General features: G+C 51.1%; 1 protein-coding gene and 1 long non-coding RNA gene across 5 annotated transcripts in view; one reads left to right on the top strand and one right to left on the bottom strand.

Annotated features, from left to right (window-relative positions):
- Nucleotides 1–21,773, bottom strand: part of ADAR (adenosine deaminase RNA specific) — a 27,672-nt gene extending 5,899 nt beyond the window's left edge. Inside the window, exons 1-8 of one of the 3 annotated variants that reach the window (XM_039512551.1) lie at nucleotides 21,618–21,773; nucleotides 8,496–10,066; nucleotides 3,362–3,548; nucleotides 2,611–2,768; nucleotides 2,015–2,156; nucleotides 1,665–1,882; nucleotides 1,280–1,436; nucleotides 95–266 (exon numbers count right to left, since the gene is read on the bottom strand). In XM_039512551.1, coding sequence (XP_039368485.1) covers nucleotides 95–266; nucleotides 1,280–1,436; nucleotides 1,665–1,882; nucleotides 2,015–2,156; nucleotides 2,611–2,768; nucleotides 3,362–3,548; nucleotides 8,496–9,967 — 2,506 coding nt within the window. In that variant the 5' untranslated portion in view covers nucleotides 9,968–10,066; nucleotides 21,618–21,773. Of the gene's footprint in view, nucleotides 1–94; nucleotides 267–1,279; nucleotides 1,437–1,664; nucleotides 1,883–2,014; nucleotides 2,157–2,610; nucleotides 2,769–3,361; nucleotides 3,549–8,495; nucleotides 10,067–11,635; nucleotides 11,890–20,967; nucleotides 21,079–21,617 lie in introns of those variants that run through there. The other 2 variants (XM_039512552.1, XM_039512553.1) reach the window with 2 other exon arrangements.
- Nucleotides 21,010–27,171, top strand: LOC120390170. 2 transcript variants are annotated; one of them, XR_005591025.1, is made up of 3 exons: nucleotides 21,010–21,062; nucleotides 25,049–25,127; nucleotides 26,569–27,171. It is a non-coding gene; the product is annotated as an uncharacterized LOC120390170 (long non-coding RNA). The 2 variants fall into 2 exon arrangements; XR_005591026.1 differs by lacking the exon at nucleotides 21,010–21,062 and adding an exon at nucleotides 22,539–22,921.

Below are 27,171 nucleotides of genomic sequence, written 5' to 3'. Positions count from 1 at the left end.
GGGCCCATAGGAATGGCCAGTGCCTACTTCTAGTAAGAAACGTATCTAGCCAGGGAGTCCCAGTTCAGTGCATGCTGGAAGCAGTGGCTCATACCCGTGCCAATGCTGACCACAACTCCCAGGCCCTCTTCTCCTCGCCTCATGATGATTGCAGCCAGGATCTTCCGTCCGAGCAGGCTGTGCTGGATGCGAGCAGTGAGGGCGTTGAAGCGCTGGTGGCTCAGCATCGCTATCTGATCATGCAGGGTACTGCCGCTCACCGGGAGCTGGAAGGGGCACACAACACCAGCATTGCTAAGGGATCACACGCAGGTCATTCACTGATGTAAATAAAGACTCGAGAAGGAAGCCAACCAGAAAGACAGCTGTTCAGTGGGAGGGCAGAATCCAGAGGGCACAAATGCCAAGGGAAAGAGCAGGTGAGTTTGCCATGGTTTAGAACAGCACAAAAGGCCAATGCAGTTTTGGGCTGCAAACGCAGAGATTACCATGGCATGGAGGGGACACCTCTTTAGAGAGCTCTGCTGCACCCACACTCGGCTCTGAGCCCCGCATCAGCGGATAGTCTTGCTTCCTGACAGCAAGGTGCACTGGGGTGAGGAACAGTCTCCCCAGGGAAGGAGAATGTTTAAAACTGAACAGTAAGAAACAATTCTGCCCCAGCTCCCTGGGACTTAGCTAGTAGGATTTCTCTGTCACCAGCGCCTAAGGAATTCTTCCTCTGGGTGCTTGTGGGAAGAGTGTATGGTGCGCACCTGGCTGCCTTCTCTGGCACTGCTCTGAATCCGCTTTTACTAGGCAAGATCTCATCTGCCAGGATCAGCTCTGCAGCAGGGAACACACATCTTAGGAGATCGCAGAGCTCAAAGCAGGACTCAGAATGGCACAGAACTGGGACAGCAATTCTGCCAGAATTAGCTTTGTTCACAGCCCCTTTGGAGCTGCCGTGCGATATGTGAAGGTGCCACAAGGCGGCGTAAGACTGATTGAACTTGGAATGCGGAATCACATTGTGTGCTCTTGCTCTTACCCACAGGACCATGCTTCAGCCGCTCACGGATCAGAGTTTGGGGCTAGCTCAGTCCAGCACCAGATGCTGGAAGGAGGCAGGGTCAGAGTAAGTGTGTGTCTAGCACCTGCCAGGAAAGGGTAACAGACCCAGCTTGGCCCTACCTTTACAAGTCGCTGATCGGCAGGGGGTAGCTTTGGGACAGCCCTCCAACCAGACTGAACAGCAGAAGGACAAGTGACAGCCTAGCTCTGGGGAGAGAGAAATTACCTCTGTGATGCTCGGTCCTTCGGTGCGCTCAGCCTTCTCCGTTTCCCCAATCAGGACTCTGAGTGCTGCATCAGCCGCTTCCTGCTTGCCCTGCTTTTTGTTGTGTGCAGTCACGGCTGGGAACCAACGGCCTCCCACCTTGGCTTGGTAGACAAACCTGCAGAGGGAGCAGCAGCATGTCACTGGGAGAGCAATGTTTAAAAACCAAGCGGTTTTTATTTGTACCTGCCAGCTGTAGGGAGGCAGATGACGCTCTGACAGTAGCTAGCTCTGTTACCAGCCTGCAGCTTTCACCAGGAATTTGCTATCCTAGGCAGGAGTCTGCGCCTACTTCAGGACGGCACAGACGGTGCCAGTTTTGTCACGGACATTCACAGCGACTTACTTCGGATCGTGAGGCGGTCCCGTCTGATCGATCATTTTGAACTCTGCTGCAAACCCGTTGGAACGGGCGTATTCCAGCAGGCCACTGACGGGATTGGCATTGAGGTATTTGATCAGCTCCCCGACGCCTTTGGCTTTTGCTGCCTTTGACTCATCCAGATTCAGAGGCTGGGCAACAGGCGGATCCAGGGACGGCTCGCTTGGGACCTCACCGGAGGGCTAAAGAAGAGTTAGACAAGAGGAGCCAGTTAAATAGTTAGGAGTCCGTACTACAGCAGGGTAACTGCACACAGCCAGCCCGGGGTAAAATCCTACTGGAGGGAGGAGTAAAGGATGCAAAGGTGTTTCTACCTGTTCTGGGAAGAACTGCCCCCCAGCTTCCCCACGGAGGATCTTCACAGCAACCTCAGCTGCCATCTGCTTTGCTCCCTTCTTGCTGTTGGCTACCACCGCGGGGAACGTCTGCTCACCCACCTTCACGCAGTATTTGAACCTGGCAGGATGTTACACCATGAGAAGAATGTTAAAGCAGCCGCTTCAGTCTGCTCTTTGCACCAACTCCCAGTTCAAGTCGGGCTAAAGATGCACAAGGAACATTTCCAAGTTATCAGCAGTTTAAGAGCATCACGGTGACTGGATGCTCCAAAAGCACTGGTGTGGCACTGCCACGCATGGTATTCAGGACTGGCCCCTGAGCTCCGAACCTGTCCTTGGGTTGGAGACGCCCAGCCTCCCAGGAGGAAGGCATTCCTTGACCTCTCTCTGGGGCACACAGGGCCTCGGGGGAGCCAGGTCCAGACGTCCTTGAGCAAGATGAGCACTCAGGTAACACAGTGAAGTGTATGGGAACCTGGACAGATGGGGTAACGTGGCTGGTTCCTCCGACTGGAGAGGAAATAAAGAGAAGAATCCCTACCCACCCCCCCAATTAACACGATGTGCCATACTTGGGGTCATGGGGTGGTCCCTCCTGAGACAGCAGCTGGAATTCACACGTGCTCCCTGATTTCTGTCCATATTCCATTAATATGCTGATGGGGTTCTTCCCGGACGACAAGTTTAGCTGTGCCACTGCAGACGGAGGCTCTGGTTCTGGGCGTGCAGGCTACGGTGAGATACGGAGAGGTGACTAAAGCACAGATCTCGGCCGAGCTCCCACTCACAGGCTGCTGTTGTCAGGCACTAGCCCAGGGGCTAGTCAACTCGGAGATGCTAACTACAGGACAAAGCCAACCCAGCCAAGAGAACGAGCACCACATTGCATCAAGAGCATGGCAGCTTCACATCTGTGGTGCTGCTTCCGCACCCCTTTGTGAAAAGAAGCCACTTTTGCGACAAGCAAGAGAAGCGTGGGGCCTTTGGTGGCACGTTCCGGCCATTCTGGGCAATCCCCAAAGAGCACCTGAGCGCGCCAATTCCAGAAGGAGAAGGGCGGGTGCCTCACACAGGCTTGACACAGTTTGGAATCACATTTCCTTTGGGAAGGGACAATCTCTAGCTCCTTTACATCACCCTCCCCTGACAGCTAGTGCTGGGCCAGCCTGCCCCAAATACTGGCTGCCTTGTGCTGCATCTGTGAATGGCAAACCTCAGCAGCAGCAGAGGACAGCTCTTTTGGGAGAGAGGGGCTACGAACACGGGCACCAAGGCACTGATTTCAGCCTGAATGTCGCCCAGAACAAACAGCGTGGGACTCACCAACTCTGCTTCCGAGCTGTCTGGGACAAATGACTCCTCCCCTTCCATGCCATCCTCCCCTTCGTTCTCAGCTTCGCGCATCAGGATTTTCATGGCGTTGGCAGCTGCCTCCTGCTTGGCCAGTTTTTTGCTACCTGCTTCCGCTGGTGGGAACCGGCGCCCGTTTATCACGGCCTGGAACTTAAATCTTTGTAGAGGAAGAGAGAAGGACAAACCTGTGACCGGTCACCCCAGATACCAGCCTGCCCCTCCTGCACTACGCCTCTAGCCTAGCTCTTGGAACTCTAGTGGGAAGGAGCCGCTGGTCCCCGTGGTGCGGAAGCAAACGGGTGACGGCTGCAGAAGGGCCAGACTTTGGTGCAGGCCTCCAGAGGCTTCATTTCGAAGTTTACACAGCCTTCCACCGCAGATGTGGTGGCAGAGACCCCAATGAGTTTAGCCCTAATGCTGCAGAATGAGTCTCCTTGGTCCAGAGGCCGCAAGAGTCATTAACTCATGGGCTGTTCTTGCCGCACAGAGTGCAAATCCAAGACAGTCTCCGGCACGGGGGAAAGGAAGGTTGAAAGCCAGTCTGGCAGCAGTGTGAACCGTCACATCTGTGCCTAGTCACTTTGGGTTGATTTGTCCCTCAGACAGGATCTGACCTGCCTGCCAACTCTCTGCACAGCATCTTTGCCGGGCACTTCCTCGTTTAAATCTTTTGTCTTTGACAGATGTGCCTGCCTCTCTCTCAGGGGCAAACCCCAATGACAGCTTAGGCCAGCTAGATTCCTTTTTGGCACCCAGCCTTTTGCAGAGGCGGACTCCTCTCAGGAAAAAGCAGGTTGAACTGGATCTAGGGGCAGGCCGTTGGGGCTAACTCCATTCAGACCTTTCCCTAACGAGAAAGCCTGGATTTGGTCTTTGGGAAGTAGGCCGGTTTTCCCGTCTAGTGGGCCTATTGACGTATTCCAGTGTGGCATAAACGGTGCCTTTCACTGTCACATCAGTGCCCAGGAATGGCCACAATATCAAAACGTATCCTCAAGAGAGTAATCATAAAAGCCCAGAAAAAAATCCCATTCTGTGACTGCACGTGCCGTGCTCCACCTTTGCTCACAGGGACAGAGGATGCTCCGAACTGCCACACCAATGAGACGCTTGCAGCGAGTGAGGAGCTGCAGAGCTGCTAACAAGGGGCTCCATGAGGTTCAATTCCAGCAGTGCAAATGGTGTTGGGATCAGAAAAGAGACCTAAGGGCCCAAAACCATAGGAAACCTGGAGGACATTTCTCCCCCTCCCCCCCGTATGTTGCTGCAGAGGATTTCCCACTCCTGGGCAGAGACATCAGCTTCTGTTCATCTGTCTTCAGAGGGAACTCTCTCTCTAGAGCAGGGGTTCTCAAACGGGGGGTCGGGACCCCGTGGGGGGCCGCAAGGTTATTACCTGGGGGGAGCACGAGCTGTCAGCCTTCACCCCAAACCCTGCTTTGCCTCCAGCATTTATAATGGTGTTAAATATATAAACGGGTTGAATTCAGAGGCTTGCTATGTGAAAGGGGTCACCAGTACAATAGCTCGAGAACCACTGCTCTGGAGGTTATTTTCCTCTATTTCCCCTGCCTTTACTGACTCCCCCTCATTTTACTCTTATTCCAGTCCTCCTCGAGGCAACTCTAGAGTCAATGGGAGTCACGCCTGTGCAACTGAGAGCAGAACTGGGCCCTTTAGACTCTCAGCTGCTTTCGATTTCCTTTCCAGCTGAACCATTCAGCAGTGTGAAATAGCAGGAAGGACAGCACTGTGGGTTCCTTTTCTGTCCTGCTCACTGGGGACTGGGGGGTTTCTGAGGGAAAGAGCTGGTTGTTTTGGTAAACGGTCTTTCCTGTTTTAGTTAAGGGATCTTGAGTCCTTTGGGTGAGGCACATGAACCTTGCGGGTGATTAGACTGGCTGTCACAGGAGGAAGCACAGCAAATATTGACACACTGGCCCTGCAAATCTCGGATGAGGCAATTAGATGGGAAGTTAATTGAGGCCGAACAGAATCACAGAAATGTGGTGCTGAAAGGGACCTTGAGAAGTCATGGGCCAAGTAACCCTAGACCATCCCTGACAGGGGTTGGTCCAACTTGTTTTTAAAAGTTTCCAGTGATGGGGACTCCACGGCCTCCCTTGAAGCCCATTCCAGAGTTTAACTCCTCTTCGAGTTAGAAAGATTTTCCTAATATCTAACCTAAGTCTCCCTTGAAGATGAAGCCCATTACTTGTCGTCTTCCCTTCAGGGGACATGGAGAACAACTGATCACCATCCTCATTATAGGCCCTTAACAATCTTCCAATATGTTACCAGTCCCCCCGGTCGTCTTTTCTCAAGACTGAACATGCCCAGTTTTTTTAACCTTTGATAATTTTCGGTGCTCTCCTCTGGATTCTCTCCAATTTGTCCCCATCTTTCTTAAATTGTGGTGCCCAAAACTGGACACAAGACTCCACCTCGGGCCTCACCAGTGCCAAGCACAGTGGGACAATCAATTCCTGTGTCTTACTTATCACACGCCTGTTAATACACCCCAGAACCATATTAGCCTTTTTGCAGCTGCATCCCACGGATGATCCACTAGAACCCCCAGATTCTTTCTAGCAATACAACCACTCACACCGTTATTCCCCATTTTGTAGTTGTGTGTTTGATTTTTCCTTCCTAAGTGAAATACTTGGCACTTGTGTTACTTGAATTTCATCACGTTGAACTCAGACCAATTCTCCAATTTGTCAAGGTCATTTTGAATTCTAATCCCACCCTCCAAAGTGCTTGTAACCCCTCCCAGCTTGGAGCCATCTGTGAATTTGATAAGCCTGCTCTCCACGCCATTATCCAAGTCATTAATGAAAATATTGACTAGTCTCAGACCCAGGCCTGACCAGTGCAGAACCCCCCCTTTATATGTCCTCCCAATTTGACAGCAAACCATTGATAACGACTCTGAGTACAGTCTTTCAATCAGCTGTGCACTCACGTTACTGTCATCTAGACCACATTTTCCTAGTCTGCTTATGAGACTGTCATGAGGGACTGTGTCAAAAGCCTGACTAAAAACAAGGTATATCACATCTACCACTTCCTCCCATCCACTAGGCCAGTAACCCTGTCAAAGAAGGAAATTAAGTTGGTTTAGCATGATTTGTTCTTGACAAATCCATGCTGACTATTCCTTATAACCCTGTTATCCTCCAGGTGCTGACAAATGGATTGCTTAATCATTCGCTCCAGTATCTTTCCAGGTACTGAAGTCAGGCTGACTGGTCTATAATTCCCCAGGTCTTCCTTGTTTCCCTTTTTAAAGAAAGGTGTTACTTTTCCCTGTCTCTAGTTTTCTGGAACCTCTCCCATCCTCCAGGAGTTCTCAATAATTGCTAATTATTATATTGCTTCAGCTAGTTCCTTAACTACCCTAGGATGAGTTTGGTCAGGCCCTGACGACATGAATACATCTAACTTATCCAAATATTCTTTAACCCGTTCTTTCCCTATTTTGACTCGCATTCCCTACCCCCATTGTTAATATTATTTGTGTTGAGTATCTGGTCATAATTAACCTTTTTAGTGAAGACTGAAGCAAAATAGGCACGCAGCACCTCAGCTTTCTTGATGTCATCAGTTATTAGCTCTCCTTTCCCAAGTAGAGGACCTAGACTTTCCTTCATGTTTCTCTTGCTCCTAATGTATTTAAAGAACCGCCTTTTATTACTTACTGCCTTTTATGTCTTGTCAGGTGGAACTCATTTTGTGCCTTTGCCTTTCTGATTTTGTCCCTACACACTTGTGCTGTTCTTTTGTACTCCTCCTCCTCAATGTGACCATGTTTCCACATTTTGTAGGATTCCCTTTTTCTTTCCAGGTCATTAAAGAGCTCCTGATGGAGCCATGTTGACCTCCTACTCTTCTTATCTTTCCTTCGCACTGGAATAGTTTGCAGTGGTGCCTTTAATACTGTCTCCTTGAGGAACTGCCAGCTCTCCTGAACTCCTTTTTCCCTTAGATTTTCTTCCCATGGGACCTTACCTACCAGTTCTCTGAGTTTGTTAAAGTCGGCTTTTCGGAAGTCCAGTAGCTTTATTCTGCTGCTTTCACTCCTTCCTTTTCCTAGACCAGTGATCCCCAACCTTTTTGGTGGCCAGTAGCACATTCATGTTGTCAGAAGAGTGTGGTGGGCACCAACAATTTTTCAAGACTTATTTTGTATTTGTACATTAAATAATACAAAAAAATCATATTTAATATTACTGAGAACACTGCGCCTGCAGCCTGAGTTCTCTGTCCCCGGCAGGCGCAGGGCCCCGGATTCTCTCCTCTGCTGGACACTAGGCAGGTCCCGCACCTGCCGGGGACTGAGAACACTGCGCCTGCAGCCTGAGTTCTCTGTCCCCGGCAGGCGTAGGGCCATGGCTTCTTTCCCCTGCTAGGCACTAGGCGGGCACACATAAATACACTGGCGGGCGCCATGGCACCCGCGGGCACTACACTGGGGACCACTGCCCTAGACTCATGAAGTCTGTTATTTCACAATCACTGTCACCCACATTGCCTTTCACCTTCAGATTCACTACCAATTCCTCCCTGTTGGTCAGAATCCAGTCTAAAATGGGGGTCCCTGGTTACTTCCTCACTTTCTTTGTCTCCAAGAATGTACTGGAAATTTTGTGTTTTGCCATATTACATTCCCGACAGATGTCTGCCTAGTTGAAGTCCCCCATTACTACTAGGTCCTATGTTTTGGATATTTCTGTTATTTGCTGTAGAAATACCTCACCCACTCTGCTCCTGACTGGGTGCTCTATAGCAGACCCGACTAAGACATCACCCCTATTTCTTAACCCTTTTATCTTTACTCAGAGACTCTCAACTGGTCTGCCTCCCACCTCCTTCTGGACCTCAGAACAAGTGTCTATACCCTTTATGTATAATGTAACCCCCTCCTCCCTTTTCTCTCTGCCTGTCCTTTCTGAACAAGCTATGCCCCTCTATACCACTATTCCAGTCATGAGACTTATCCCACCAAGGCTCTGTGATACCAATTAAATCATAATTTAGCTTATGTACATCTCTTTAAGCAGAAAAGAATAGCAAAGGAAACCCATGTTCTCTTTCTTACCTTGGTTCATGCGAGGGCCCGCTCTGCTCCAAAAGGGCAAATTCACAGCGCTGGTAAGTGTACTGGCTATATTCGATGAGGCCGCTGACCGGATTCTTCTCCTGACAGGCAATCAGCTTTTCTAAGGGCGTACACTGGAACGCAGTGTCAAACTGGGCAGCATAGCTGGGAGATGAGGGGGATTCCATGATGCATCTCAACTCATCCGCCTGCTTATTGATGGCATTCAGGTCATCTGGAATGTCATCTGTGGCCCACTTGCCATTTTCAGAGTTGTCATAGTTCATGAAGCGGTATCTGGGCTTCCGGGCTCGCAGGCCTGAGTCAGGAGCACTGGTGTCTGTCTGTTCTGTTTGCTCAGAGGCCTGCTGTCCATTCTTTACATTTTCTTCTTCTTCCATCTTTACCTCTGTGAAAGGCAACACGCTCTCCTGTGGATCCGGCTCTATGCAGGCAGCTGGAAACTCTGGCTCTGGGGCGGGAGGTGGCGTTTCCGTTACTTCATTGGCTTTTATCTTGATCTGCATCCTCTCCCGTTTCTTTTCAGTGAGGGACCATTTGGGGGGGGTCGTGTTCTCCTTGTGGACTTCTCCCAGTTTTTCCAGGGCTCTGAGAGTGGTGTTAACATCCTTGGCCTTTGAAAAACCAATGTTTTTTGCAAGGTTGTAAGCTGTGGAGTCTGTGACATTGAACAAATAGTTACAGATTTTCTCCTTGACTTCAGCCATGACGGGAGACTCGGTACCGTCTTCTGAGTCAACCGGGGAGCTTTCCGTTTCTTGACTCTCAGAAGCTGTCTCTCTCCAATGACTCCTGTCGGCGGTGGCACTTCCTTCGCACACTGACCCTACAGAGCCAGATTTGTCCGCAATCCGCCAGAAGGGGGGTGTCTCTCCTTCTTTATGCAATTTACCTTCCCGGAGAAGTTTGTACAGATAACGATTGACTTCTTTCTTTTGGGTTTTAAGTTTATGGGCGAGTTCACGACCTGTACAGGACTCCCCCTGCCTGAGTTGCCCTAAAATTGTCAAAATTTCTTGCTCCCTGTTTTGCTCAGCAACAGACAGTCTCTGGAAATTCAGGTTGAAATGGTCAAATTCTCTTTCTGATTTTCTGTAGTTGTACTGAGTTGGGGGATAAGACGATAAACTTCGCGTTTGCTGACTGATATAGGGGGGTCTAACTCTCCCAGCTGTGCCCCAGCTGTTGTGCCCACTCCCTCTAGGAATTGGTACAGCAGCTCGTGGACCCCTGATGTGTTGCTCTACTTGTGGCCTTTGTTCCCAAAAAGGGTACAGGGGAGCTTCAGTGATTTGCCCCAAGAGGAACTGTACCTGCTGGTTTCTGAATCTGTCGAGATTATTTTCCTGTGGGACGAGAGAGTTGTTAAAAAAGGCTGGATTAGGATTGCAGTAGATATGTTTTGGGGGTGTTTGATAAGAGCCTTTGCTTCGACCAAAACCTGTGTTCATAGCGTGCTGCTGGAGTGCAAGTGTGAATCTGGGCTCTTGCACACCAGAAGAGAGGCAGCTGTGGTTCGCTTTCCAGTCGCACAATTGCTGCACACAGGCCTGCCAAAAGGAAAGAACAAGGGTTCAGAACTCAGTTACACTCTCAGAGGAGCCCAGGGCTACAGTATGACCAGCTTCTCCACTCCAAGACAACGTACACCCACCTTCTTGGCTAACCTTGCCTGCAGCCTACAAGCCCTGTCGCTATGCTACTCGTGCATGCCAGGTAAATGAAACTGACAACGCGTTTGCCCAAGCCCCTGCCCCAAACACAAAACTGACCTGAAAGGAATTCTGAATGAGCCTAACAATCAGAAACAACTTCATTCGTCAGACTCAGCCCTCTCGCTGGGTGTTGGGTATTTCGGGCTGGATCAATCACGATCATATTTTGCCCTTCCATTGTGCCCTACATCTAAGGATCTCGGCGTGCTTTCCAAGCACGATTCTCCCATTTCACATATGGGAAAACTAAGGCCCAGAGAGGTCACGTGGCTTGCCAAGCATCACCCAGTGAGTCTGCAGAGCATCTAACTTGTGGCTCAGTCCACACGAACATCCCTTCCTCCCTAGATGGAGTGTGACCTATATAGCTAATTCTCTCATTTCACGATGCTTTAAAGAGACAAGATACATGGGAACCAGATAGCGCAGAGGGTTGGTAATAGGATGCAGAGCCTTTTAGGGCTGCAGTTCAGATCCAGCTCACACCAGTCACAAACGTGGCACCAGCATCGGATTACAAGTGAATTTTGGTCTGAGCCATCAGCCTGGAACCAATGATACACTTCATTTTTTTAAATGAAAGAAAAAAAGATAGCCACCACTATTGACTGGGATGCTCTAATCCTACCCAAGCGCGACAGCAGCCGAATGTGAACATAAAGTGACAGAAACCATATCCCCAACAGAACATTTATACCCCAGATCTTTCTAAGGGAACCTGTGCAGGGCTATAACTGATTCTTTACAGCCAGACACAGAAAGCCACCATGTGGGGGATGCAAGTGGATCGATAATTACATCACCTTAAAAATAGGGAGAAAAACACAGGACACTACAAGTGAGCTAATCAGTAAGTGCTGGCAAAAGGACTCAGCTCGAGTACCCTAGACACCAGCCATGCCACTTAGCGTCAGCCTTACTGTGGAGAATCAAAGGCCAGGTCTACACTTACAAGCTTACAGTGGCACAGCTGTACCGGCACAGAGAGCGAGCGCTCCCATGGACACAATAAAACCAGCTCAGCCAGTGGTGGGACAACAGTACTGTCCACACGACTGCTTATGCCAGCAAAACTTATGTTGTTCGGGGGGAAGGGGGGGGTGTTTCATACCCTGAGCAACATTGTTGACGTAAGTGCTAGTATAGACATGGCCAAACACGTTCCCTAGTTCAACCCACACTGGCACCAAGTGATGTATGTGCTCTGGATTCTGAGTGCAGCAGGTAGGAGCGCTCCATCTCCTTCCTGTTAGCAGAGGGGAGCGAGTATCCCTTTTCCTGCCATCACGGTCCTATTAGTTACCAGGACACACAGATCTGGTCCACTGGCCAAGTTTAAAAAGAAATCCTTAGAACACACAACATGCCTGGAGGAGGAAGGGAGGGTTTAGAAGTTGCTCTTACCTTGTTTTTGCCCAAGCTGACAAGTACAATGCATTTAACTGATCAGAAGGTAAAGAACTGTTCCCAACTGTAAACTATCGCCACTCCCTTAGAATAGGTGCTGATTACTTATGCTGAACTATGGCTCCGATCTTGTACTTAGCTGTGACACTCTTACTGCCTTGCCCGGACCTGAAGAAGAGCTCTGTGTAACTCAAAAGCTTCTCTCGCTCCCCCAACAGAAGTTGGTCCAACAAAAGATATCGCCTCCCCCACCGTGTCTCTAACCACAGACTCACACTGCTAGGAGGAGCTGAAAGCAACTGAAACACCAACGGGAGCAGCTCTTCCCTGTGCCAGCCAAGCAGCCGAAGACAGAGCTCTCAAATGGCTCCTAGAGACAGAAAAGCTTAGTACCTCTGTACTTTTTACAAACACCAGAAACAGGCTAGTCCCCCCTTCCCCTCTGCCCAGCATGGAGCTAACAATGCAATCATCCCCTCGATCAACTTAAAATGGCTCCAAGTTAAGTTTCGGTTTCATTTTCTCCCAGCTAACTCTCACTTCTCTGTGTTGCCTAGTGTCCTGTTTCACCAGGGCGGGTCTCTTTCCAGGAGCCCTCCAGGAAAGAACGGGAACCCTTTCATGCAGTGCCCACACATACACCCCCTTCTACCCATCTCCTGCTGCAGCTGGCTCTGGTTTAAATGGTGGCTTACAAACTTCTTACCAAACTGAGGAGTCCGGTGGCACCTTAAAGACTAACAGATTTCTTTGGGCAGCTCTTGATGTTTTTGTGGATACAGACTAACACAGCTACCCCCTGGCGCTACGCAGTGACTCTGCAGTCGGGAACAGCTGGTTCTAGTTTCCCTTTCACCCTGTTCTAACAAGAGGAAGGGTGCGCATTTCTCCACTGCACTTCCAAGTGGCAGCAGTGGGGAGGCGGGAATGAGACTTGAAAAGAGCTCTTTGGTGGAAGATTTTGTTTTGCAGGAATTTAAAGCCATAAATCTGATTACTGAGAACATTCCTCTCCATTCCCAGGACACACACACCTGTGGCTCCTGAACGGTGGTGTGAAGCTGACTAGCCTCTGGCAGGGATGCTAAGGGCTGAACCCCTCAGACTTCCTCTGTGGCCTTGAGGAAATTGCTTCTCTCAGGGTATGTCTACACTACATCACTTACAACTGCGCTGCTGCAGCACTTCTGGTGAAGATGCTCTAAACTGACGGGAGACAGCTCTGCCGTTGGCTTAATACCGCCTGCCTCTGCAAGAGGCGGTAGCTATGTGGGCAGGAGAAGCTCCCCCGCTGACACAGCACAGTCTAGACCGGCACTTCACTCGGTGTAACTTACGGTGCTCAGGGGTGTTGATTATTCACATCCTTGAGCATCATAAATTATACCAAAGTAATTTGTAGTGTACAGAGGGGCTCAGAGCTAGATTCCCTGGCTGTATGACTCCCCTAGCTGACAGGAGTGTTGCGAGAATTCCTTATCTATTGTTTGTAAGAAGCTTTGAAGATAATGAGTGTCAAGAGCGTTAATTACACTGGTAGTTTTCAAGGGCATGTCTACCCGTACAGCACGTCTGATGGATACGCTCTATGTCCACTACTTGCATTTGTCACTATAAAGCTACTTCTTATCCCTGACGCTCAGCCTGGATTGGCAGCAATTTCAAGAGCCTGGGATTCTGGCAGCCTTTCCTTTGGGGAGGCAATGGATCAAGTGGGCAGAGCACTGGGCTGTGAGTCAAGAGAACCAGTGACCTGCTGTGTGACCCTGGACAAGTCCCTTCCCCTGTCTGTGCCGCCTTTCTCCCCTCCCCCACACCCTCTGTCTGGTCAGCTCTCTTACTGTCTGCACAACAAGCCTCTGATCTCAGCTGAGGCCCCTGCACGCTACTGTTGGCAGCCTCTCTTGCAGAGATCCCCTAGGGAGGTGCAGAGGAATGTTCGGAGGGGGCACGGCTGGGGCCCGGGCTAGGCCCATGGCAGGCGGGGATGAAGCGCCACCCAGCTCCGCTCCTGGGCCAGCCCCGGCCCTTCGCCCGGGGCATCACGTGGCTGCTGGCCCTCTGCCTGGGGCACTGGCTGCCAGCCTCGGCCCCTTACCCCTGTCGGCGTGCCTCTCCCAGAGCCCGGGGGAAAGGGGGATCACTTCCCTATTGGCAACTGTGGGGTGCAGAAGAGCGAACTTTATTTTCCCTCTACAATTTATTCATTCTTCCCCCTTCTAGTGAGCACACAGGCTGGCAGATGATTTGCTCTCCTAAATTCTTGAGAGATGGCAGGCACATAGGAACTGTCACACCAGATCGCTGGTCCAGCGGTTCTGAATCCTGGGTGACCCTGCTCTCAGTAAACCTTCTCACTTAAACAAGGGTTGAAATTTCATCCTGACCACAATTTATGCTCTGAAGCAAGATCAATGGCCCTGGAAATTTTACCTTAGCTAGTGTAACGTTAAGTGTTTGATTTTTATATAAACATCTAATCCTGTTTTAATCCTGCTAAACTATCTGAATCAATATTATCCCAGCAAGTTCTGCAATTTAATATTGATGTTAAAAAGATGTTCTTTTACCATTTGCAAGGCATGTGGCTTTTTAATTGCATTGAATTTCTCCTTGTTCTTGTGTTAAGGAACTAAGTGAAAACATGAAGCCTTGCAACAGACATTTATAAATTACTCTTGAGGTGGAAAGCAGCTACATTTCCCTCTGGATTAGGAAGGGGGCTCTCTCTTTCAGTGGAATGGCGATGTCTAGGGCTCTCCATCTACCTCCACTCCACTCCTTTGTGAGAGCTGGCCCAGCCAATCGCTAACCTGCCACCTGCTCAAGTGCACATCAGTCTCCTCCCTCAGCAACCTGGGGGGATGTTCATCTCTCCTGCAGCATCCTGTCTCTGAGCGGATGTGTTTGGTGACGAGGGAGGCTGTGCTAGTGAATGAATGTGGTCACATGGCAGTTCCTCAGGGGCATTTCAAAAGGAAAGAGCATGAACGTCTTCAAATCAAAGCCTTTTCCCAGCCTTGGTCCCACATCACTGTTCTTAACGACTTGACCTGTACTTTAGGCACACCCCGGTGACAGTCAATGTATCTGCCCCACTTCTACTGATCTGTGCGCCCCACTGCGTGTGTGAAAACCCAGGAACATGCTCCTTCCCTCACAGGTAAGTATATCTGGGCTCCCTCAGGTCCCGGTGGGGCGCAAAGCGGTGGGAGGGGAGAGGGAAATGAGCAAGGGGAGGGGTGCCATGCACGGGGAATGAGCGGGGGCATGCACCGGGCTATGGGGAGAATGAGCATGGGGTGTGTGGGGTGTGCCATGCACTGGGTTGGGGGGCAGAATGAGCGAGGGGAGGGGTGCCATGCACTGGGTCCAGAGGGGGGAGAATGAGCGAGGGGAGGGGTGCCATGCACTGGGCCCGGGGAAGAGAATGAGCGAGGGGAGGTGCCATGCACTGGGTCCGGGGAGAATGAGCGAGGGGAGGGTGCCATGCACTGGGTCCGGGGGGCGGAGAATGAGCGAGGGGAGGGGTGCCATGCACTGGGTCGGGGGAGAGAATGAGCGAGGGGAGGGTGCCATGCACTGGGGCGGGGGGAGAGAATGAGCGAGGGGAGGGTGCCATGCACTGGGTCGGGGGAGAGAATGAGCGAGGGAGGGGTGCCATGCACTGGGTCCGGGGTGGGGAGAATGAGCGAGGGGAGGGGTGCCATGCACTGGGTCGGGGAGAATGAGCGAGGGGGGGAAATGAACAAGGGGGAGGGGCTCCAATGCCCCCCTGCGGAGCCTGGGATTACAATGGGGCCGGGGGAGCTTGGCCCCCACTCCGCTCCTCCCCCCCCCCGCCCACTGCTCGCTCCTCTCCGCCCCCTCCTCCGAGCACCTCTGCCAGTTTGGGGGGAGGCTATTTTCAGCATATTTATACACATTAGAGAATAAAGGTGGGTGAGGTAATATATTTTTTGGGATCAGCTTCTGTGGGTGAGAGACAAGCTGCTGAGCTTTCACAGAACTCTTCTTCAGGAAGAACTCTGGGAAAGCTCCAAAGCTTGTCTCTCTCACCAACAAAAGTTACTCCAATAAAAGATATTACCTCACTCACCTTTCGTTGCTCTAATTTCCTGGGAACAACAGGGCTACACCAACCCAGCCTACAAAAATGCAGGATTCACACGAACAGCACAGAGTGACCATCACACCAGGACACTATTTTCAGGATTCATCTTAGCATAATGTCATCATCACACCAAGGAAGTAGCACTACCAGCACAACAAGATAAATACGGCCACGTGTGCATGCCAAAAGTTCACAGTACAAGCACTGGGACCCACACAGCAGGATAGTGCCGTAGTGTCAGTTTAGCGGGGAGACACTCAGGGACTGAGTCCAAGGATTCAGCTAAACACAAGGGCACCTGCCAATAGCTGTACTAACAGCAGGATCTACACTGGCCCAAGAGGAGTCGCCGCACATCAGGGCACTAATTCCCAATCCCAGTGCAAGGTGATATGGGATCCAAGCACCAGGTCTTTAGTACGAGAATTTGTACTGCCAGGAGAGTGGGATGGAATGACAGAAGTTACAGGGGGAAAAGCCCCCTGTGATCGTCCTGGTTCAGTCCATCTCCCTGCCAATGCAGGGCTGAGCCTTACTGCATGTTTTGTCCAGTCTCCTTTTAAAAGTCCCAAGCCTTGGAGTTTCTAGCTGTGACACTCTAAACCAGGGGGTCTCAGACTGGGGGTCGGGACTCCTCAGGGGGTCACGAGGTTATTACTTGGGAGGTCACAAGCTGTCAACCTCCACCCCAAATGCCTCCAGCATTTATAATGGTGTTAAATATATATAAAGTGTTTTTAATTTATAAGGGGGAGTCGCACTCAGGCTTGCTGTGTGAAAGGGGCCACCAGTACAAAGGTTTGAGAGCCGCTGCTCTACACCTCGGGGGAGCGGCACGTTGTGCACTGCAAGCCCCATATTCATCATTTGTATTTATTATTTATATTTCATATAAAGCAGGCCCTGTAAGATATCATGGGAAAGGCTGTCATTTACTGAAACCCGCTGTTCTGTCAAAATATGTGTATCATTAAAGTGTATAAAGTTATGAGATTGTGCTGTATGGTGTGAATGAAATATGCTGCACATTTGAGAGTAGCCCAGAAGGCAACTCCCCAGAAACAAGGCACTTGACCAAATGGCTGGGTGGGTGTTAAACAACCATCACCAGCCATTGTGCAGCAGGTGAATGACAGTTAGCAATTCAATGCCCATCACCAGAGAATTACTCAGCCCCAGGACTCAGAAATGCCGCCCCCCCCCCCAACATGATCACTAGCCCTTCCCTTGGGAGACAATTCCATCCACACCCCAAGGCAGAGATTGCACTGCTAGGACGGTTTCCCCTGACAGCCTCAGTTTCCCTTTCCTACCCTCCCCCACCCCGTCCCTCTTCCCCACTGCCTCTTCCCTTCCACCTCCCTAAGAGGCAGTCACCCAGATGCCAGGGAGGGGGACCAAGCGCACTACATGGACATGGCCACTGTCTCTGAGAGGCAGGCGTCTCTACCTGGGCAGGGAGGGCAAGCAGGGGAGATGCCCCCCCCCATGCCCATCCTGGTCCAGCTGCCCGGCAGGGGCTGGTACTCTCAGTCTCTCTGTGCTGCGGGGGTGCAGGGGATGTTTTTGGAGATGCCTTTGGCTAAGCCACCTGACAAATGCAGAGAGCTGGGTGGCAGCTGGTGCCCCCCACCATGCAGACAGCCACCCCGCCAGCAGCCAGCTCTCAGCACAGCCCCCTGGGAAGGGGTTTCAGCCTCTCCCCCAGCCACCCTCACCCCAAGACCCCCTTTGAAATACACTTACCATCTCAGCTGCTGCTACTGGCTGCCTTTAGTTGGCTGAGAGGCTGAAGCGAGGCTGGGAGCTGCTCAGCAGCAGAGCCACAGACAGCAGCTGCCCAGGAGAAGCAGGTAGGAGAAGGAGGCGGGGCTGCACCTGTGGGGGTCGCTCAGCCTCTGCTCCAGGAGCAGAGTTCCCCTCGCGGATTGGCTGGTGGCCAAAACACACCTAAACAGCCCTGCCCACTAGACGGGCCAGAAGGGCTGGCACAAACCATTAGGCCGCCGCGCTAACATCTGGGGGGCGGTGACCGGATCTTCGGCCGCCCCGGTCGGTCGGGGGGCGCCTAGGGCAGCAAAAAAGCTGGCGGCGCTCCTGCCGGCCAGGCTAATCAGCAACTCAGAGCCGGAAAAACATCCTTGATTGGTGGCTTTGCAATGACCACCCCCCCTCCGAACAGCTGATGGCTCGTGGGCCCCCACAGCCCCATTCTCCTCCTTCCCCAAGGCCCGGCCCCCAGGGGCGGCTCTAGACATTTCGCCGCCCCAAGCACGGTGGCATGCCGTGGGGGACGCTCTGCCGGTCCCGCGGCTCCGGTGGACCTCCCGCTGGCGTGCCTGCGGACGGTCTGCAGGAGCCACAGCTCCACCGAAGCCGCGGGACCAGCAGACCCTCCACAGGCAAGCCACCGAAGGCAGCCTGCCTGCCGCCCTCCCGGCGACCGCAGAGCGCCCCCCGCGGCATGCCGCCCCAAGCACGCGCTTGGCGTGCTGAGGCCTGGAGCCGCCCCCACCTCTCCTCCTGCTGCTGGGAGCAGCTGATCGGCGGCAGCACTGGGGGAGGGGCCGGCCTTGCTACACAGTGGGAGCCCAGCGCCAGCAGCTTTAAGAGCAGGGGCCGCCCTGGGCCCTTTTGGACCGTGGGCCTGGCGCCATGGCAAATCCGCTATTGGTCACACGCGCCTATCGATAAGAATCACATGACTTGGAAGACTCCTCCTGCAATAGGTCTCTATCTACCCTACCCACAGTCACCATAACTCTATTCATAACAGACACACAGGCCCTTCCAGCTAGATACGCTTTGGGGAAAATCCCTGTTTAAGTCGAGACCAAAAAGTCATCCTCACTGACAAAATGATTTCTTCAGTTGATCACTGGGAGAAACAAACCTCAAAGCTGCTGGCTACGGCTCTGACCAAAAGAGAGGGACAATGCAGAAGTGCCAGCAGATTTCACTGTCCCATTCCCAAACTGTTTCTAAACCAATTTAACATGCCCTTTACAAAGGGCAGGAATAAATCCCCTTCTGTGTCCAGCTCAGCCTCCTATAGCTGTGGTTGAAAGTCGTTTTTGTTTCCCCAGCTTGCTTTTACTCTCACTTCAATCGTATGTCTGGCAGCTCCAGTTTTTCACAAACAGGGTGGAGCTTGGGAGGCAAGCAACACTCCAGATATCTATCTTAGTTACCACAAAGCAGCTGCACATAATATAGAAGTTAGAGATGGACAATCAAGACACATCTTGTCTTCCCCCAATCCCACCACCAGCCCTGGGTCAGCGCAGCAGTTTTCCTGTAGCATGTTCTCTGACATGCTGAGCACCAGTGCTCAATATATCAGCTATGTATTTTAGCAAGCCCATTGGGTTTTGTTCTTCATATCCAGTCATTTAAGAATGATCAAGTTACATGAGTAACAAATTATGTGCAGTGTATAATACATACGACTTCTATTTGTGGTCACCAACATTTACTAGCCTTGGAAATAACTGCTGATCTAGGCCTCAATCAACATATAATCTATATTCATCCTTGAAAGGAGTCAAGATCTGATTATTTCACTATGAGCAGATGTGTTCCTCTTTAATTACAAACTGTCTTCGTGCACATTTGCTACTGAAGCTAATGGATTCACCAAAGAACTCTTCTGTCTTTCAGACCAGCCATCGTTACTGAGGATAGTAATGCTTTGCTGACTCACAAAGGTGTTGTGAGGCGAATTCTTCAGTATCCGAGTGCCTGACAAACACAAGAGTGATGGAGGCCACAATACTATCTAGATAGGAAAAATGTTTTAGCCCTTTTAAAAAGCACATGCCATATAATCAGTCCTATACTGCCACCATCTGTTCATTTTGTAGTTTAAAACAAACAAAAAATCTGAACTTTAAAAGGACCACATCCGTGTCTCCTAAACCCACTTGAAGAGAGAGGTCCTGGTTTCCCAGTCAAATACTGTGCTTGCTTCCTGAAAGCTTCCACATCAAGTAGAAAGTGACATTATCTCCCAGTCTTTTCAGATGAAAATAACTGTGTTGATGTCTATGATAAAATGATATTGTGATATTGTAAATATCTGAACAATGAGATATGATAGGCAGCACATTTCCCAGTGTTTACTGCTCACCTAGGAAGGCACTACTTGGAGCAGCTTGTATGGCGATCATGAAACAAAATATTGTAAAATTGGGTATGTACGTTTACCTGACCTTTGTAACACTAAAAATCAAGCCCTGGATCTCCATGACAACCAGAGATGCTCAGCATCCAACATCAGCAGTCAAAGTCAGTGAGAGCTATAGGTGTTCAATACTTCTGCCCCAAAGCTCTTTTTAGGCTCCCCATACTCTGTCAGCATTCATAACTTATAGGTCTATTACATTCATGAAACCAAAATATCTCCAAACAAATCAAAACAGTTATGTACATTCAGGAAGATGGACCACATCATCTGCTCCCATCTCATAAATCAAACTCTCTTCCAGGGCTTTAAACTCCAGGCAACCAAGCAAAAGATCCACTAATGCCCTTGCCTGCTAAGTTCACTTGTATACCCCCAACAGAGAAAATTGCTAGCCTTCCATTCGTCCTTTCAAGATGCTGGGACCTTTGAGACAAAAAAAGTCACTTCCTCCCTCTAAGTCTCCCTGAAAAGCATCCTCCTACGCTGTGTAAAATGTACCACAACAGATACGGCCACTCAGGCAGTCATTCTGACAGCAGACAGGCCTCTTCTCCCTCTAAAAATTAATATAAAAGTGTGGCAGTCAAACATTTAGGTCTGCCTGGTAGGTTATGTAACAGTCACACTGTGAACTAGTATCAGAGGGGGAGCCGTGTTAGTCTGGATCTGTAAAAGCAGCAAGGAATCCTGTGGCACCTTATAGACTAACAGACATTTTGCAGCATGAGCTTTCGTGGGTGAATTCGATAAAGTGGGTATTCACCCACGAAAGCTCATGCTGCAAAACGTCTGTTAGTCTATAAGGTGCCACAGGATTCTTTGCTGCTTTTACTCTGAACTAGGCAGCATCTGACTGGGGAATCTCACAATATCATTTTAAGTTTCCTCATTCCTAGCAGAGAAGGAAGACCTTTTAATGGTATCAGCCGATTCCCTGGGAGTATTTATCCAGGAGAATTTAGCCATCCACCCCCGCCCCGTCTTTTAGCAGAAACGGGAACATTAGAGAAGTGAATGTAGATTCCCCACCACTGTCCAAGAATGGTCAGATCTAGCTTCACAGTTTGGCAACCCCACTTGCAGTCACATGAGAGCTCTGACAGTGTCGCAGGCCTGCAGCCATGGTGAGCATGAAGAGCGAACGCAGCTGAGGGTAGAAAAAGGAGCATTAGCCCAACAGCCGCCACCTTCGCAGGAAAAGCAGCCCCAGGAGCCGGGAAGCAGCGGAAGGAGTTTGTAGGCACCGCTTGCCAGTGTCTGTCTGAGCTGGAGCAGCCGCGCAGAGCTCAGCACACGGGAGAAGGGCCCGTGCAAGCGCACGAGGCTCGGCGGGCGCAAGCGTGTGACACGCGCAATGGGCCTCGCGCTGCCCCGGGGGTCACCGGGACACCCCGGGGAGCACCCCGGCCGGGGGCGGAAGGCCTCGGATGATGCCCCCCCCCCGGTACTGCTCAGGGCGCTGACCCGGGAGCCAGGGAGGGGATGTGACCCCCCCCACGCACGTGCGGCGAAGCGCGGGGGGGGGGGCGAGCCCCCTCCCTATGTGTGGCCCCTCGCTGGCCACACCGCGCATGCGCCGCCCCCGCCATGCCGCCCCACTGCGCACGCGCTGCCCCGAGGCGCTTCCCGCTTCTCCCCCCCCAGCCCCCGCCGGGTCTCGCCCCTCCCCGGCCTCTCACCGCTGCGCCGCGTCCGTCCCGGGGCTCGGGCCCGAGTGGCCGGGGAGGTCGCTGCCCGCCGGGGCTCGCGCTGCGCCTTCTTCCCCTCCCCCTCCGGAGACCCCGCTCTCCTCAGCGCCGCGGTGCCTGGCGCGGGCTGATGGCGTCACCGCGCGACGAGGGGCGAGGGCGGGAGCGGGGCGAACCACGTGACTCCACAGGCGCCAGCTGATCTGCCGGGGGCGGCCGGGCCGCGCTCTGCCCCTCAGGGACCCCCCCACCCCCGGGACCCCCCCGGAACCCACCTTCCCCTCAGGGACCCCCGACACCCTCTGGGGGCCCCCCAACACCCCCACTTCCCCTCAGGGACCCCCACCCCAGGGCCCCAGAGCCCCCTTCCCCTCAGGGACCCCACCCCTGGGGCCCCCAACACCCCACTTCCCCTCAGGGACCCCACCCCTCAGGGGCCCCAGAGCCCCCTTCCCTCAGGGACCCCCACCCCTGGGGCCCCAATACCCCCACTTCCCTCAGGGACCCCACCCTGGGGGCCCCCCAAGACCCCCACTTCCCCTTAGGGACCCCCACCCCAGGACACCCCCAACACCCCCACTTCCCCTCAGGGACACCCCCACCCCATGGGACACCCCTTCCCCTCATGGACCCCACCATCTGGGACACCCCCTGACACCCATTTCTCCTCATGGACCCCCAACAGACCCCACCCCAGGATACTCCCTTCCCTCAGGACCCCAAAAACTGACCCCAGCCCCCTGGGGTACTTCCCCTTGGAATGCCCCTAGGATATTTCCCTTTCCCTTCAGGGGACCCCCATGAACAGACCCCCATGAATATCCCCATTCCCCTCGGGGATCCCCCGCTGGAACTGGGATATTTTCCCTTCCCTTAGGGATCCCCCACAGGAACAGACCCCCCAGGATACCCCCTCTTTCCCTGTACCTCATGAGATACCCATCCTTTGATGGACGGGCTTCCCCCCACTGTTGGGTGCCATTTCCGAGGTACAGAAAAAGGGACATGTGCAATGATGCTGAGCCCATAAAACTGGCCTGCTGGGAGTGCGTAGCGAGCATCCTGACAGACTTCCCAGGAGAGCCACTTCCAAAAAGGGATGATCCCAGTCAAACCCGGATAGCAACCCTACGCTCCTCACTCCCCCGGTCCACTGCACTCTGCTACCCTCCTTCAGCCCCCATGGGAATGTGCTTCCCCGCACCCAACTGGAGCCTGCCTGGGGTTGCACTCCCCCATACCTCAGAGAGGTGCTACTAGCCTTCCCCTGCCTCAGGAGCCAGGCAACGTGACAGGTTGATGGCAGGTTAACGGGAGCTTTTAAAACTGTCAGATGTTTCTTGGTCTTTCTCTGGAGCCTCAGAAATGAGTGGTCAACAGAGACAATGTCTTACAAATGAATGCACTAAGGATGCAGATAGGGGATCAGACATTTGTGTGAATAAGAACATCCACATTTACATGAGATAGGATCGATGTGTATGAGGAATAGAATACCTCTTGGGGCAGGATGTAAGCTACACAGTGGGCTTCTCTGGCCTGTGTTATCCCAGAGCTCAGACTACATGACCATAATGGGCCTCCCTGGCCTTAAACCAGGGGTTCTCAGACTTGTACTGGTGACCCCTTTCACACAGCAAGCCTCTGAGTGTGACCCCCTTACCCATTAAAAACACTCTTTTATATATTTAACACCATTATCAACGCTGGAGGTGAAGCGGGGTTTGGGGTGGAGGCTGACAGCTCATGACCCCCCATGTAATACCCTCGGGACCCTCTGAGGGGTCCTGCCCCCCAGTTTGAGAACCCCTGCCTTAAACTCTATAAAAGCCAGTTGCCGTGGCCTATGAGGAAGTCTGTGGACAGACTATTTTTGTAATTATCTGCTACGTGGTTTCTTGCTGCTGATCCAGAGTTCTGCAGAACAGGAACTTATGTCTCCTCTGGCCCCTGCCCTCTGTAACCTGATGTCTCCACCTTTATTGAGGTCCTGGCTGGGGAACGTTGCAGTCTGTTCTCCTCCCCAGTCCCCATTTAAAAGGAAACTTTCATCCTCTCTTCCCTGAACTTCTGCCAGTAGATGCCCCAGTTCTGGACGTGCCTCTCTCCCTACCCTTCCTCTTCTGTGAGACCGATACCTCTTCTCCCAATGAAGAGAGTCACGCACTGGATCTTTGACTTTTCAGGGGCAACTGGGATGAATAAATGTCTTTCTGGAGGATAGGGGGCCAGCATCTTCTCATGATCCAGCCCTGGGGTTCAGAGAGAGTGTCATGAGATCTCAGAATCTCATCACACAAAGTACATTCTGATGATTTTGGCATTGTGTCATAATGTTTCATCCAAATGTTATGAAATAGCCAGGAGAAATGTAGGCAAGCAGCTCCCTGTGCCTAAAACTGGGCCTGTACTCAGCCTGAGGGATCACAAGGGAGCAACCCTGGATCTAGTGCTGGAGATGAGGTTCAGTCCAACCTCATGCATTAAATAGAGGCATAGCCCTGGGTATTAGAGCGGATGCTCTCAGGTTCACCCTTCTCTACGGGAGCCTGTTTTACTGTGAGGGATAATGTTGGACTGGAAAACTGGGTTATCTCTGGAGTGTTTTTTGAAGAGGGCCATGGGAATGTTCAATATCCCTGAGAGTGTAGCTCTTCCTAAAATAGAGTCATTGAGACAATAAGTGGGTTTTACTTATAGGTGTCATCCATTAGGGCAAGAAATAGACGTCTTGGCAAGGGGCCATTTCACTTGTAAGTAGCACGCATGCTTCTATTTAATAGTGCACACTGGCTACAAGACGGCTTTAGGAAGAATGCACTTTCATGAATATTTTATTTACTGCTGAATTGAGTGAATCCTAATATTGAGGAACGGCCCAGAGGAAAATAGCATCTGGGCCTGACCTACCTTATTCCTCAATAGACAAAGAAGCAAGATTAAAGTTTTGTGGATACCCAACTGCCTTTAACTTCCAGCCAGACACCTGCTACAGAAGGGAAGAGGGGACCCCACTTCAACATCTCCACGGGAAGGGTTGTGTAATGGTCAGTCTGGAGAGGGCAAAAGTAGTAAGTGCTGGCAGCTAACAAGGATTCTCCCTTGAATCAGCTGGTTGAGTTGCTCGTTTTGGATTCAAGGGCCTTCTGACCTTGCATTGCATTGCCAGCATTGTTAGTAGTCTGCAAAGCGCAGAATGCCGTCAGCTTCAGTAAGAGTAAAGGCTGCTCGCGCCCTAGGTTAGTGGCAACAAAGAATTCTATGGGAAGGTGCTAACGGACTATCTCTAATTTCTATGGCTCCCCCTCTGCGCTGAGCAGAGAAGAGCTGCTGCTGCTGCTTTCAGTTAATAAAATTTCTATTTGAAAAAAACAAAACAAAAACTAATCACCCCATCGTTTTTTCCCCACGTCACTTTCCAGGAACATGGAGGTGGACTCATCCATCCTGATTAAAAAACAGCTTAATCCCTCAAATACTGCGGATTCTCCATCTCATAAGGTGAAACCCCTCTTAATTGTATTAGTATGAAAACTAGTGGCATAGAACAGACTGTTCATGTCTGTTGCGTTGTTTCTTTCCTGTAAATAGCTGTATGTAATTTACCATCTGGCAAGGAGAGCAAAATATCTAGACAGCAACTATGTTGAATACAGTATGAGTGGCAGAAAGTGTCATGGTGTAAGGAATGGTTTTTCCACCTGAAGGGGAAGGTGGTCAGTGTAATGACACCATGTCATGTTTTTGTTGGTTTGCATGGGTATAACTGGTAGGCAGTAGTTGCACCTGACAAGTAATTCAGACAGAGAAGGTAAAGCTGCAGTTCTGCATTATGTGTGGCTGGACCCGCACTGGGATTGCTCAGGAATCCTCTGCATGGAGCTCACTGCAGGACTGGGGCCTAAGGCACTAAGCAGGCTTTACTGGTAGCTTCGAAAAAGAACTGCATTACAGCTAACAGTGAGCATTTTCCTAAGCTCCGACAGCATTTTCATTCAGTTTAACAGAACTTGTTTGACTATCTGTAGGAGCTCTGCTTGGTGATTCCTGGTAAATTGCAGTCAGCACCCTCTGGGCAAGTCATAAATGTGTCCTTGGTCTGACGGTAACAAAACCAGTGATATAGAAATGTAAAGGTAATGAACCCATCATTTTTTAGACTTTGTAACTCATAAGTACACATTGATGCCCCAGTGCTGCAAAGACCTCCAAGTGTATTAACTTTGCTACCAGGAGTAGTTCCACTGATTTCATCTGGGACCCTGCACAGTAGTAAAGCTAAGCAGGTGCTTTGGTCTTTGCAGGATCGGGACCTTGTGCTTTAGATCCAATGGAACTGATTCTCTTCCTTGGCATAAAAAATGAAAGCAAAGGTTCTCATGTGACTGGGGACTGGGGATCTGAGACAGACACCAAGTATCACAAGACTCATGATAAAATTACAAGAATTGGCAACACTGGCAAGTGAGGGGTAAAATCATAGACTCTCAGAAGATTAGGGTTGGAAGAGACCTCAGGAGGTATCTAGTCCAATCCCCTGCTCAAAGCAGGACCAACCCCAACTAAATCATCCCAGCCAGGGCTTTGTCAAGCCGGGCCTTAAAAACCTCTAAGGAAGGAGATTCCACCACCTCCCTAGGGAACCCATTCCAGTGCTTCACCATCCTCCCAGTGAAAAAGTGTTTCCTAATATCCAACCTAAACCTCCCCCACTGCAACGTGAGACCATTGCTCCTTGTTCTGCTCCCCTTCTGACCAGGGGGGAGGGGTGGATGGAGCACATCACACCCACTTTGCACTCGTGTAAATCACTCCACAGGGTGCAGAGCAGGGAAGAATCAAGCCCTAGATTGGTTCAGTTTTTTATTGCTTGTGATCATTCTGTAAACTGAAACAATCCTGTTTCATTTAGTGCTTATTTGTTATTCTTAAAACCCAACAGCGCCTCTATTTCCCACGCAGGAATGATGTACAGTCTGCCTTGAAATAATCTGTGCAAGGAATTATGGGGCTATAGAACATTGGGTGATGGAGACATTTATATCAACGAGTATCAGCTAATCAATGGGAGCTCATCCTTAGGTCTCCTTAGTGATGGAAAATCGGCTGGATTCCAAACTCCCTTCAATAGGAACGCGGCTTGATGCTCTGCAGATTGCAAGGCGCCAAAGTCACATCTTTAATAACTGCTGTTTTATCGATTTAATTTTAAAAGAAACCTTAATATCCTGTCTGCGTCCTGGAGTTTAACGACAAAGACCCATTGTTGTTTGGGAACGGGCTGGGCGAGTGAGTTCATACTGGAGATAAGGCGCTTGCCTGGGGCTAGTGTCTAATAACTGAATCATGGGTCGGAGTACAGAAGAATGTGGACAGGGTGTATTCGTTGAGTCAGGGATTACGGTGCCCATGCTGACTGGTGGACATTGTTCCAGCAGAGGACGACAATGTGCTTTCATTTCATGCTCTGTATTATCTGCTGAGATTCAGCAAGTGCATCCGGCCGAGGGGGACGTGGGCTAATCAGCTCTTGGCTCTGTGAGGG

Source organism: Mauremys reevesii, linkage group 24 (assembly GCF_016161935.1).
Source record: "Mauremys reevesii isolate NIE-2019 linkage group 24, ASM1616193v1, whole genome shotgun sequence".
Classification (NCBI taxonomy): domain Eukaryota; kingdom Metazoa; phylum Chordata; order Testudines; family Geoemydidae; genus Mauremys; species Mauremys reevesii.
The sequence above is the reverse complement of the archived record's forward strand: the minus strand, read 5'-3'. Positions and strand labels throughout refer to the sequence as shown.